Here is a 13,994-nt window from a genome sequence, read left to right as displayed (position 1 = left end):
GACTCAATGATGGCTCTGTAGAAGTGCACCATCATTGTCTTTGGCAGGTTGAATTTCTTCAGCTGCCTCAGGAAGTACATCCTCTGCTGAGCCTTTTTAGTGATGGAGCTGATGTTTTGCTCCCACTTGAGGTTCTGGGATATGATGGAGCCCAGGAAGCGGAAGGACTCCACAGCATCGACGGGGGAGTCACACAGGGTGATAGGGGCAGGTGGGGCTGCGTTCTTCCTGAAATCCACAACCATCTCCACTGTCTTTAGAGCGTTGAGCTCTAGGTTGTTCAGACCGCACCAGGTCACCAGATGGTCAGTCTCCCACCTGTAGGCGGACTCATCCCCACCAGAGATGAGTCCAATGAGGATGATGTCATCCGCGAACTTCAGGAGCTTGACGGACTGGTGACTGGAGGTGCAGCTGTTGGTGTACAGGGAGAAGAGAAGAGGGGGAAGAACGCAGCCTTGGGGGGAGCCGGTGCTGATGGTCCGAGAGGCTGAGACGTGTTTTCCCAGGTTCACGTGCTGCTTACAGTCTGTGATCCACTTGCAGGTGGAGTCGGGCACGTGCAGCTGGGAGAGCTTGTCATGCAGCAGAGACAGGATGATAGTGTTGAAGGCAGAGCTGAAGTCCACAAACAGGATCCTGGCGTAGGTTCCTGGGGAGTCCAGATGCTGGAGGATGAAGTGAAGGGCCATGTTGACTGCGTCATCTACAGCAGTGATTCTCAACTGGTGGGTCGCGACCGTACCCGTTTTCAGTAGGTAGCGGGACTTTGATTGACAAAAAGAAAAAAAAATTGTGATTTTATTTTGAAGGGCATTTTTTATGCAGCGGAATTATTCCAGCATTTACGGCACTTGTTCAGCGGTGCAGGAAACACACCGACCAATGCGTTGTGATTCACATCACGTGATGAGGCTCAGCCAATCAAATATGGGTATTCTGACAAGTTTCCTGACTTGAGTGAGATGTACACACACCGTGACACACGGGGGAGAGACGAGGAAATTGAGAGCAGAGCAGGACTATTGAAGTGTGAGTTGTGAAAGTCACATCATAAGAGAAAAACGTCCAGAGAGACCAGAGTCATTAGACTCTGACTGGACAGAGTCATAGAGGTGAATTCTTCCAACACTAATTTCTCTTTTTAGAAGATGAGCAAAATATAATATTGTGTCTTTTTCACTTCACCCTGGATGAACTGAATTCAAAGCTGCAGGGCAATTCAGTGAAGGTATTTTTCTAAAATTAATTCTGTTATGTAATTTAGTTTTTAATCCAGCTGTTATTTTACTTGAAATGAGAAGAACATTTACTTATGTATTTCTATGTATTATTTATAATCCATCCAGTTAAATTTGAAAAATGAGAATAATAATAATAATATATATATATATATAATTTGGGTCGCGGCTTGTCATTAAGGGGTGATGGTGGGTCCCGTAGTCAGACCAGTTGAGAACCACTGATCTACAGTACTGTTGGCTCTGTAGGCAAACTGCAGGGGGTCCAGGAGTGGGTCAGTGAGGGTTTTTCGGTGGGACAGGACTAGGCGTTCAAAAGACTTCATGACCACAGAGATCAGGGCGACGGGCCTGTAGTCATTGAGTCCTGTGATCCTTGGTTTTTATTTTGGATAATAGTGGAGGCCTTGAAGCAGGCTGGTGCATGGCATGTCTCCAGGGAGGTGTTAAAGATGTCTGTGAACACCGGAGACAGCTGATCAGCACAATGCTTCAGGGTGGAGGGGGAGACAGAATCCGGGCCGGCTGCTTTGCGGGTTCTGTTTTTTAAAAAACCTGTTGACGTCACTCTCTGGAATATAGAGAGTCGTCACTGGGGAGGGGGGTGGGGGGGGACACTGGGATGGGTGGTACAGAGGCATGAGCCCCTGCTGGGCTGGGGGAGGGGGGGCTGGTAGTCTGGGGCTGGTTGATGGAGCTGTGGGGGATGGAGTCAGGATTGTCCCATTGTCTTTCAAATCTACAGTAGAACTCATTCAGCTCGTTTGCCGGGCGGAGGTCATTCATGGAGTGGGGGGTTTTTGGCTTGTAGTTGGTGATCTGTCTGAGGCCTCTCCAGACAGAAGCAGAGTCACTTGCTGGTGTTGCAGTTTCTCAAAGTAGACATTTAGCGTTCCTCACCGCCTTGCTAAACGTGTATTTTGCCTCTTTGTACAAGTCCTTGTCCCCACTCCTAAATGCCTGATCTTTCTGCAGCCTTAGCTGTCTGAGTTCCGCTGTAAACCAGGGTTTGTCATTGTTATAACTCACCCTGGTGCTTGTTGGAAGACAGCTGTCCTCACAGAAGCTGATACATGAAGTTACAGCCTCTGTGTACTCATCCAGACTGTTGGTAGCAATCCTGAAGACATCCCAGTCTGTACAGTCCAAGCACTCCCGAAGATCCTCCAGAGCTTCACTGGTCCACTTCTTGAATGTCCTCACTACAGGTTTACAGAGCTTGAGTTTCTGCCTGTATGCAGGAATCAGATGGACTATGACGTGGACAGAGTATCCCAGTGCAGCACGAGGGACGGCATGATAGGCCCCGCTGATTGTTGTGTAGCAGTGATCTAGAATATTCTCCTCTCTGGTTGAGCATTTAATGAACTGTCTGTATTTAGGGAGTTCATGACTGAGGTTTCCTTTGTTAAAGTCACCAAGGACAATAACTAAAGGGTCCGGGTTGGTCTGCTCCACACGCCGTATCTGTTCGGCGAGTGTCCGCTGTGCCTCCTGCACGTTGCCCTGCGGCGGCATGTAAACACCGACTAGAATGAATGAAGCGAACTCACGGGGGGAGTAAAAGGGTTTGCAATTAATGATGAAAGATTCCAGATCAGGAGAACAGTGCTGTCGAATCACTGTCACATCGTTGCACCAGCCGCTGTTGGAGTAGAACAGATTCCTCCACCCTTCGATTTGCCGGAGAGCTCCGTGTCACGGTCCGCTCTGAACAGCTGGAAGCCAGCCAGCTGGAACGCGGAGTCCGGTATCGATCCACAGAGCCAGGTCTCAGTGAAGCACAAAATAGAGGATGAAGAAAAGTCTCTGTCTCTCTCCACCAGTAGCTGATGTTCGTCCAGTTTGTTGCACAGTGAGCGGACGTTGGAGAGAAATATGACCGGCAGCGGTGTACGAAATCCACGTGTGCGGAGACGCACAAGCGCGCATTTCCCTCTCTGGCGCGTTTCACTGCGTGAGTTAAGGTGAGAGCACCTTTGACGAGAATGTCCAGTAATTCCACAGAAGTTAACAAAAACGTTGGAAGTAAGTCCGCTGGAGTTGTTCCCCTGATGTTTATGAGCTCGTCTCTGGTGAAAGAGCTCCGGGTATCGCAGCATAAAACAGTATTTACAACAAAAACAACAAAACAATGAGCACCAACACACCGAGGCAGCCATCCGCGGCACCATCTTAGCTGATGATTAGTCTGGTGTGTTTATACGTGTCTAATCGTGTTTTAAAGGCCAAAACGGTAATAGGGGACGGACCCAAATGCAGGGAGACACAGTGAAATAGAGGGTTGAATTAAGGTGGCTTTAATTACCCATTTTGGAGTTCTCAGCAAGGGGGGGGGGGGGGGCACTGCTGACCCGGACAGGGGACATCGTCGGGCGGTGGAAAGAGCACCTTGAGGAACTCCTAAACCCGACCAACATGTCCTCTGCAGAGGAGGCAGCGCCTGAAGATCTAGGGGGAGGCTCACCCATATCCCTGGCAGAGGTCGCTGAGGTAGTCAAAAAGCTCCTTGGTGGCAAGGCGCCGGGGGTGGATGAGATCCGCCCTGAGATGCTGAAAGCGCTGGACATAGGTGGGCTGTCCTGGCTGACACGCCTCTTCAATGTCGCATGGGGGTCGGGATCAGTGCCCATGGACTGGCAGACCGGGGTGGTGGTTCCCATAGTAGTGAAACGTACTGCGAGGGCTGCATCGTCTAAACATTGTATAAATTCATACAAAATTGAAAATGGCAGACTTCCGGTAGGGTTTAGAGCATGGTCCCAAGATACTTATTTTTAAGTCTCCATAGGATACATGTGCCTACCAAGTTTCATACATGTAGCCAAAACGTAGCGCTGGGGCTGCTCTTTTGAAATATTGTAGGGGGCGCTATAGAGGCAATTTAAAACGGCCAATAAATAAAATCATATAAACTATTTCTTCCAATGACCTGTGACACATGTACAAAGTTCCATGAGTTTTTGAGCATCCCAACCCACTAAACCATCAGCTTCCTTTTTCATGGCAAACTATGCGTCGCCACGGCAACAGCGTGGAACAAAATCTCACAATATTCATGGCGATTTATCATCAATGTCTTAAGGCTATCCTTACCAAATTTGAGACTCATCAGGTCACCTGGCTAGGAGGAATAAATAAAAGTATAAAATATGACATTTCCTTTAGCCAGTAGGCGGCGCTATGAGTTATTGAAATATTTTCAATTGAAGTATGTTTAGGCTTCAAGTAGCATCATGCAAAATAAGTTTTGTGCAAATTGGATAATGTACCTTGGTGTTATAACAACTTCTTTTTTCATAAACAATGAGGCAAAATGGCCGCCACGCCACGTCAAGGTTCTTTGATGAAAACTCTCGATTTTGATAACTTTTAATCACAAATGTTAAGAGCATCCTGACCAAAGTAGAAGTTCATCGCTTAAAATCTCTAGGAGCAGTTCGTTAAAGTGCGAAGGCTGAAATCTGCAAAAAGTGACAAAAAGCACAACTTCGAGGGTTTACTGTAGCGCCCCCTAGTTGTTGAATGCAAAATAAATATCAGCGTATGTTAGAGGATGCAATGTGCACATATGCTGAAAATCTGGTAATTTTAGGACAAACGGTTGAGAAGTTATATGTATTGATTTTAAGCCACGCCCCTAAGACGTTTATTGGTACATATCTTGTAAACGAAAAGAGATATCAAAAAGCTTTTGATAACTTTTGATGACGTAGATCCAGTAATGATACACAGCAAATTTGGTAGTAATGGGACTAAGCATGTAGGAGGAGTTCGCAGAAATGTGTTTTACACTAAATTCAATATGGTGGAAAATCTAAGTAGGCGGAGCTTAGGGTTCTGATTGGCTTTTTTGTAGCTCTAGCTCAAGTGGACATGTGTGTCAAATTTTAAGTCAATCTAACATACTGGCCGAGGGGCGTCGCCGGTCCAACTTGTAGGGGGCGCTAGAGAGCCATTTCTTTACACAGAAAGATGCATTCTTTTTCAGATGGCTATTTTCACCAGGCCTGACAAGTTCCCAAAATTTGGTGAGTTTTCATGCATGGCAAGTCCTCCAACCATGCGTACGTTTACCTAAACGGGTACAATATCAATAGGGCCTTCGCTGGCCCGACGTTGTCGGTTGCTCGGGCCCTAATAATACCCGTACAATTTCAATAGGGCCTTCGCTGGCCCGACGTTGTCGGTTGCTGGGGCCCTAATTAGAAGAACAATAGGTCCTCCGCTCCGACTACGTTGGTGCTCGGGCCCTAATAATAATTCTTTGGAATTCAATAGGGACCTCGCTGCCCTTGTCGGTGCTTGGGCCCTAATAATTCCTTCAGTTTCAATAGGGACCTTGCGGCCCGATGTTGTTGGTGCTCGGGCCCTAATAATTCCTTTAGTTTCAATAGGGTCGTCGCAGCGGAAGGTGGAAGTAATGCCTCAATCTGAAGTTTTAAAAACAATTTACCTTTTGACTTTTATTGAAGAAAAACAAAATGTCTTAGTTTATTACACACTGTTGCAAGTAATGTTACGTCCTTCTAATACCTCAGCTTATGGATAGTAGGGAAGCTATTTCATTCATTCATTCATTGCAAACATTGAAAGCAAGCAAGAAAGAATGCAAGCAAGCAAGAAAGAGAGAAAGAACGAAAGATGCAAGCAAGAAAGAAAGAAATGACATATACATACTCTCCGCCCCAGAAGATTTTGGTGGTGATGACTAAACTGGAACGCCTGCATGTGAGAACATATATAGAAATATAAATCAGACTGTGGTATCTTAAAATTACACCTAGAAACAATATCTTTGAATGAAAAAAAATATATATATCAATTATCAAGCGCACTGTCTGACTCCACATAAAAACTAGTCTAGTAGGTAATTCAATATTGCCTCATTATACTTCTTTTGACAATCAAATACCATGTTGTCATTTTGCATTTCTATTTAGAATTTTTAAAAGAATGTACAAAAACAAGAGACAACTACACACAGGGCCCCACACAGTACACCCACCATCATACAATAAAAACAAAAAAACATTGCCAGAGTAGTAAATAATTGTCCACACATTCACCAATTCACTGAATGCAGTGATGAACAAAGCACAGTGAGAGGTAGGAGACTGAAAATTTGTTTAGGGACTTTATTTGTCTTGGCAAAATAATTCAAAAAGGGGGAAGCATATATTACGGCATACATGACGGCATATCCAGTATATCCAGTGACCATAGCAGCCACTACAGAAATTCTCATACAGACTTTAATTGTACGTACCGTACATTATAACACTGCTGTACAATGTGTATGGTTTGACAGGTAGTTTCAAGAAACTGTAAATTAACCCACACTGAAGGGGCACATACAGTAAGCAGCCGCATTCCTTGTCTCTCCCAGCTTGTTTCATTGATGCTAATCATTCACCTTCCCCGGCCCTTACAAAGTTAGCAAAGGCTTCTAGTAATACTGCAAAATGCTGAAACCTCCAAAACAGAACAAAACCTTATAATCATGTGAGATGAACATAGATTCTTATACCTCAAGTGAGACGCTATCATCAACCATGATGTTAGCGCTAGAAGTTTGCTATCTGAGCTCTCATCAGAGGCTCTGCTCAAACACATCATCAATGTTGTCTCAGTAGAGGGCCAGCAAACTCAAAAGATGCTTAATGAGATTTTCACCAAATTCAATACATTTTCAATTTATTCTCAGAGATTATACCCCCAGAATTGACAGCTAGTCACATCAGAGTTCGATACAGTCGGGAGGAACATAGATTGTAGTTGGAGAACTGCATTGCGGCAGTCACACTGATGACAAGAAAGCAATGGCCATTGTGTAGGTAGAGACAAAGTGTTGGTACATCCCGGTTCACAAATAAAGTTATGTTATGTTGTCTATATTTTTCTTTTCAGTTATTACCTGTTTTATTTCTCACCTTTGTCTCCCCGCCTAGAGGTTGGTTTTAATCCCTGTCCGCTCCTGAGTTGCAGTCTATGCAGGAATATGTAGATTCTTTGCTGGCTGCTGGATTGATTTCTCTAATTTCTTCTGCATTTGACCTTTTGGAAGGAGCTACGTTTCGTTCCAAGCTTGATCTAAGAAATGCTTATCACTTGGTAAAGATAATGGAGGGGGATGAATGGAAAATTGCCTCTTCACAAGTGCCCCAGCTATCTTTCAGGCTCTGGTTCATAATGTTTTCAGAGACATGCTCAACATCTTTGGGTTTGTCTACCTGGTTGATACTCGCCTTATCTCCTGACAAAGAGAACCACATTCAACATGTCCGGATTAGCTCCAGCGTCTCCTACCAGTTCTTTGTCAAAGCAAAAAAATGTCAGTTTCATGATTCCTCTCTGTGTTTTTTTTGGGTTCATTGTGTCTGAAAGTAGTGTTCAAATGGACCCAGCTCATGTCAGTGCAGTCCTTACGTGGCCTGTTCCTGTCAGCCACAGGCAGATGCAGTGTTTTTCGGGGTTTTGGGCTTTTACAGTGGCTTCATTAGAATCTTTGGTTCTGTTGTTTTTAGCCAATTAAGTAGCTTTAGAAGAGTGGTTCACTGATTGAAAGGGGCTGAAATTCCATTTCTGGTGTGGAGTGATCACAAGAACCTAGAGTATCTTTGTACGGTTAGGAGAATAAACCCTCCTCATGACATGTAGGCCCTTTAATAGCCTAAATTTTTCTCTGTCCTGTTTTCTTGGCTATAAGAACAACAAACCCAATGCTGTCTCTCGCTTTTTTGACACTGAATCTATCTTACTCCCTTCACCTATATTCTGCCTCACTCATAGGGCTGTCACCTGGGGTATCAAGGAAAAGATCAGACAGGCCAGTGCCAGTGACCCTGTCCCTGATGGTTGCGCCCAGAAAATGCTGTTTGTGCCTCCTTCTCTGCGTTCACAGGTGATCCACTGAGCTCATATCTTAGATCTCTCCTGCCACCTGGGATTTAGGGACATCATTGGTCGTCAAGCAGTACTTCTTGTGGCCCACAATGGGGAAAAAGGTGTGTTTTTTGCTGCTTGCCCAGTCTGTGCTCAGAACAAGGTCTCTCGTAGCCCTCAGATTTAATAGTCTTTCCACAGAACCCTCTTTTATCGGACCATTATCTAATAACTTTTGAATTCCTACTAACGGAGTGTACGCTATTAGGCACAAGTTTCTACACTAGATGTCTATCTGATGGTGCTGTAGCTCAATTTAAAGAAGGGATTCCGTCTGTATTTACTCCCTTCACCTAGAGTAACCTTAGAAACAGTTGATATATACCGTTAACTCAATACCATGCCTCAATATAACAGAGGTCTCCTGTGATAACTTTAGTCCCTCCCAGGTTGATGATCTTGTCGATAGTGCTACAAGCTCACTGAGAATGACACTAGACTCTATTGCTCCTCTAAAAAAGAAGATAGTAAAACAAAGGAGGTTCGCTCCATGGTATAACCCTCAAACCCGCAAATTAAAGCAAACATCGCGGAAACTTGAAAGAACATGGCGTTCCACCAATTTGGAAGACTCTCGGTTAGTCTGGCAAGACAGTCTTAAGATATATAAAAAGGCCCTCCGTAATGCCAGAGCAGCCTATTACGCTTCATTAATAGAGAAAAATAAGAACAACCCCAGGTTTCTCTTGAGCACTATAGCCAGGCTGACAGAGTCACAGCTCTGTTGAGCCGAGTATCCCTATAGACCTCAGTCGTAATGACTTCATGAACTTCTTTAATAAGATTCTAACTATTAGAGAGAACATTAATAATCTCCTGCCCTCAACCATTACCGATCTATCCTCAAATAGAGTAACCTTAGATACAGTTTACATATAGTTAGATGGCTTTACTCCCATTGACCTTGACAAATTGACTTCAAACTTTTCCACGTCTAAACCTACCTGTCTTTTAGACCCTATACCAGGGGTGCCCACACTTTTTCGGCTTGCGAGCTACTTTTAAAATGACCAAGTCAAAATGATCTACCTACATTAAAAATGCTGAATATCTATATATATATATCTATATATATATAGATATATAGATATATATCTATATCTATATATACTATATACTGAGTATACTTTATATTTACAATATATGTTGGTGTACCTTGCATAACTGCATGAACCCTTTTGGCACAATACAATTCTGTACATTTTTGGTCATTACCTTACTCTGATGACTTGCACTGAATGGGATTGGCCAGAGTTGCATAGTCCGGACAGTAGCTGCTGGTAGCCCGCCTCAAGCAGACTTCAAATGATCATCAGTCATGGTGGAACGGTGTATGGACTTAATGTTCTTCATGTGGGAAAAGGCTGACTCACATAAATAAGTAGAGCCGAATAATGCAGTCAAGAAGGGATCACATTTCCTCATGTTTGGGTACTTTTCCTCTGTGAGAAAACTGTCCATGAGCCCTGGACTTCAGCTGAATGTCAGCTTGCAGTGTCAAAATCTCATCCTCCACTCCAGACGAGTTCAGGTGAAACAGCGTTGCAATTTGTGATGCGAGTAAATCAACCTCAATATCTTCCCGAAATGTGCAGCACATAAGTGTAGCAACTGGCTCGAGTAAAGCAAAGTCTCGAAAGCGTTTGTCAAACTCTGACAGACACTTGTCAATCTGCTCTGTGTAGCGCGCACTGTCAAGTTACGCACACGCCTTCTGTTGAGTCTCCAGTTCTGATGCGAGGTTTTTGGAAGTTTCCCAAATCATGGCGCTACAGGTTCCTAGAGTCTTAAAAAGTAGGATAGGAGCCAGAGCCTTCAGTTATCAACCTCCTCTTTTGTGGAACCAGCTTCCCGTTTCAGTCCGGGGGGCAGACACACTCACGACATTTAAGAGTAGGCTTAAAAGTTTAGGGCTGGCTCAGGTTTGTAGTTAGGGCTGGCTCAGGTTTGCCTTGGACCAGCCCCTAGATAAGCTGCTATAGGCCTAGACTGACAGGGGACTTCCTAGGATACACTGAGCTCCATATCCTCTTCTTCATCTCCTGTATGAATTCATGTCCCATTAATGCTCATTACTAATTTAGCTTCTTCCCCGGAGTCTTTGTGCTTTCTCGCCTCACAGGTTTCCATGGATCGTGGTTATATCTGGACCCTGGTCCTTCCTCCCACCATGGCCCTGCTGACTCCCACTCCTAATATCATTTTTATTATTACTCACATTACTGCCTCGGCATTGAATGTGTTGTAACTCTGTTATGTTGTTCATTCTGTACACATGACATCTATTGCACTTCTGTCCATCCTGGGAGAGGGATCCCTCCTCTGTTGCTCTCAGTAAGGTCTCTCTTTCTCCCCGTTAAAGTTTTTTTTGGGGGAGTTTTTCCTGTTCCGATGTGAGGGTTCCGGAGACAGAGGATGTCGTATGTGTACAGATTGTTAAGCCCTCTGAGGCAAATTTGTAATTTGTGATTTTGGGCTATACAAAAATGAATTGAATTGAATTGAATAAATGGGTGTGGTGCTTTTATCTTTATACCTGTAATGAAGCAGGAAGTGAGAAGTAGGAAGTTGAGAGCTGTAAACTGCAAGGAGCAGAGTCGCATTTGCACAAAAGGAGCTGGAACTGAAAAAACAAAGAGCCAAATTAGATTTGGAAAAAGCTCCACTAGAAGCAGACTTAGATTGGAGCCATGGTCCCTGGCACCTTGCTTCCGGAACCATTGCAGCGAGCATTACAGTTGGGGAAGGTTGAGGCAACCCAGGCTGCTGTCACAGTCTTGCCTAATCACACACTGTCTGACATTTGTTCTCTCCAGCAGGCTGACCAAGTTATCCAGGCAGTCTCGTTCTGGAGACAGAAGCAGCGTCCTAACCATGAGGAGCGGAAACATTTATCTCAGCCCGTATTGGTGCTGCTCCGACAATGGGACCGCCTGGTTGAGCAGAACGGGGTCCTTTGTCGCCGGATTTTCAACCCTGATGGTGCACCGGCAACGTTCCAACTGCTGCTGCCGGCTGTCTTAAAGAACGAGGTTCTAACGGGGGTTCATCAGGAGCACGGCCATCAAGGTGTGGAGAGAACGTTGGAGCTCTTGCGAGCTCGTTGCTACTGGCCAGGTATGTCCTCTGAGGTGGCAGACTGGTGTCAGACCTGTGAAAGATACCAAGTGGCCAAAGACACCCAGCCAGCTACTCGTAGCTACTTGGGGCATTTATTGGCTTCACGGCCTAATGAGATTTTAGCCATTGACTATACTTTGTTGGAACCTGCCCATAATGGATTGGAAAATGTTCTGGTGATGACAGACATTTTCAGTAAATACACACTGGCTATTCCCACCCGTGATCAACGTGCCTCTACAGTGGCACAGGTTTTGGTCGCAGAGTGGTTTTTCAAGTTTGGTGTTCCTGCCCGTATACACTCAAACTAGGGCCGCAACTTTGAAAGTTCCCTGATCCAGCAGCTGTGTGGCCTTTACGGCATTGAAAAGTCTCGCACCACTCCCTACCATCCAGCCGGTAATGGGCAATGCGAACGTTTCAATAGAACTCTCCACAACTTGCTGCGCACTCTACCCGTATCTCGAAAGAGACTGGAATTCTTGCCTGCCGCAGGTACTATACTGTTACAACACCACTCCCCATCAGGCAACCGGTGAATCACCATTTTTCCTGATGTTCGGTCATGAACCCAGGCTGCCCAACGACTTCTTGCTGGCCAGAGTTCAGGATCCGGTGGGAGGAAACGTCCATGAGTGGATCCAGGAGCACCAGACTCGGTTGCAGGTAGCCTTTGAAGGGGCTAGGGAGAGGTTGAGGTTGGCGGCAGAGCGTCGAAAGAAGAACTATGATCATGCTGATCATAGGGCATGCTGTTCGAAGTGCACCTTTGAAGAAAGGTCAGTTGGTATTGTTGAGGGATTTTAGTGTGAGGGGACGTCATAAAATCCAGGATCTGTGGTGTCCTGTGGTGCATAGAGTCCTGAAGGCACCTAAGGATGGTGGCCCAGTTTACACCATTGCACCTGTGGACGACCACAGTAAAACCAAGCAAGTCCATCATAACCGGCTAAAAGTCCTGATTGGAGCAGACTCCCCAGGTCGTGCCTCCACCAGTGGCCCGTGTTCCATGGACATGCCACTCTCTGAGGACGAGTCCTCATCCGATGGTGATTTGTTGATGCTGCAGCAGCAGGAATGTCCTCAAGCCACACCTATCCTGACATCTGCCAGACCGACTGCAGTGACACAAACCACCTTGGGGCTGCTACCCCCACCATTTGGCCCGGCCTCCACTCTGCCAGACCCCGTAGTGGTTCCCACTAATGTGAGGACAGATCAACCATCTGCCTCCTGGGCTGGCCCACCATCCAGTCACCACGAACGGAGTGAAGTGGCAGCACGTCGGACCGCACGTCCGCACGTTAGGTCCTGATTTGATTGTATTATGGTGTCCTGTTAGTAACCGTGTCTTGCTTACATAGCTGCCGGTGGCAATGCTACATGCCCTCCTCCCCCCTTCTGGAACCGACGAATATTGCCTGATCGGTAGGTGATTTTATTCTGTTAGTTTATATACTTTGGTGTTAATTATTATTCTATTAATTTGATGTCATCCTGTATCACAGGGGACTTTTGGTTGGGTTCGAGTGGAACGCTGCCAGAAAGCGGCTAAAGCTAAAGCTGCTCACGTTTAAGGACGCTGCTGTTTTGCTTACCGGGGTTTTGCCTACGGCTGTGTTGCCTACCGGCGTGTGATTACCGCTGTGTTGGGCTAATGGCTTTTGGCCTATTGGGTTTCGTCTACCCTGCTGCGCTGCGTCGCCTACAGGGTCTGACGCTGCTATTATCAGCACTGCGCCCCTGTTCTGTGCTGTTTGCTGTCAGCAGCACCCTTGTTTTAATGAGAACAAACTATTTTTAGCTTGAGCCATTCTACGTGTATTCTGACCAGGGATGTTAAGGCCCACTCTGGCTTTTAATTTATATAAATTGGGTAACTGATCATCCCCCCTGGCTGATCCGTTAACCGGAGTTATTTTGGTTGTTTTGTCTTTTCTTATTTTTTTTCCTTTGTTTGATTTTTCTTTCTGAGAACCAGAGCCTTTTGTAATTGTGTTCCTTGTCTCTGTAGGAGCTGCCAAGCCAAGGTGGTGGGGTTGGTGCCTCCGGGTGTTGGTGTCTCCCTTCGTGTGCTGTGTGGTTTGGTGTGCCCCTGGTTAGGAACCCTCACGTGTGGTTGCGTCTGTGAGTGTTGTGTACACGAATATTGCTTGATCGGTAGGTGGCAGGTAGAGCAGCAGGTAGAGCAGGTGCACTCTCAGCCCTCTTAGTCTATGGATTGCTTTGTAACTTTATAAGACCTGCTAACATCCAGTTAGTTTTGAAAATGGTTGTCATCAACCCACCCCTAAACTTTTATAGTTGTGGAAAAATATACGCAAACAATGCCGATCTGTCAAGCCAACTGTCAAATCAAGACATGGTAAAATTTGGATATGGGAAACACGCTTTGGCCGTATCGTTCATTTTTCCATCTTTGTACAACCGAGTGAAGAAACCCACGAAACCAGCGGCTCTGCTTCAGCTAAGCCACACTCTAATTATCACAATTTTCCTGCTGTTATCTGGAGATATTCATCCGTGCCCAGGCCCGCTACACACTACACCAGGGAAGGAAGCCAACTTCAAAGCGGTTGATCCATGGATTACATCTGTCTCAGCTGACGCTGTTTGGAGAGTGCTGCCTTCTCGGAATGGAGGGGCTGGTGCAGCAGCCGATGGGCCATCGTTAGTTTTCCAGACAGG

General features: G+C 45.7%; 1 protein-coding gene across 1 annotated transcript in view; it reads right to left on the bottom strand.

Moving 5' to 3' along the window:
* The window catches only part of LOC142938499 (voltage-gated potassium channel subunit beta-2-like), a 125,689-nt gene that overhangs the window by 36,184 nt on the left and 75,511 nt on the right, over positions 1 to 13,994 (bottom strand). The window contains exon 6 of the mRNA XM_076081714.1: positions 5,922 to 5,966. Coding sequence (XP_075937829.1) covers positions 5,922 to 5,966 — 45 coding nt within the window. The remainder of the gene's footprint in view (positions 1 to 5,921; positions 5,967 to 13,994) is intronic.

This window comes from Anarhichas minor, unplaced genomic scaffold, assembly GCF_050575085.1.
Source record: "Anarhichas minor isolate MPS153535 unplaced genomic scaffold, ASM5057508v1 ptg000086l, whole genome shotgun sequence".
NCBI classification, from domain to species: domain Eukaryota; kingdom Metazoa; phylum Chordata; class Actinopteri; order Perciformes; family Anarhichadidae; genus Anarhichas; species Anarhichas minor.
The sequence above is the reverse complement of the archived record's forward strand: the minus strand, read 5'-3'. Positions and strand labels throughout refer to the sequence as shown.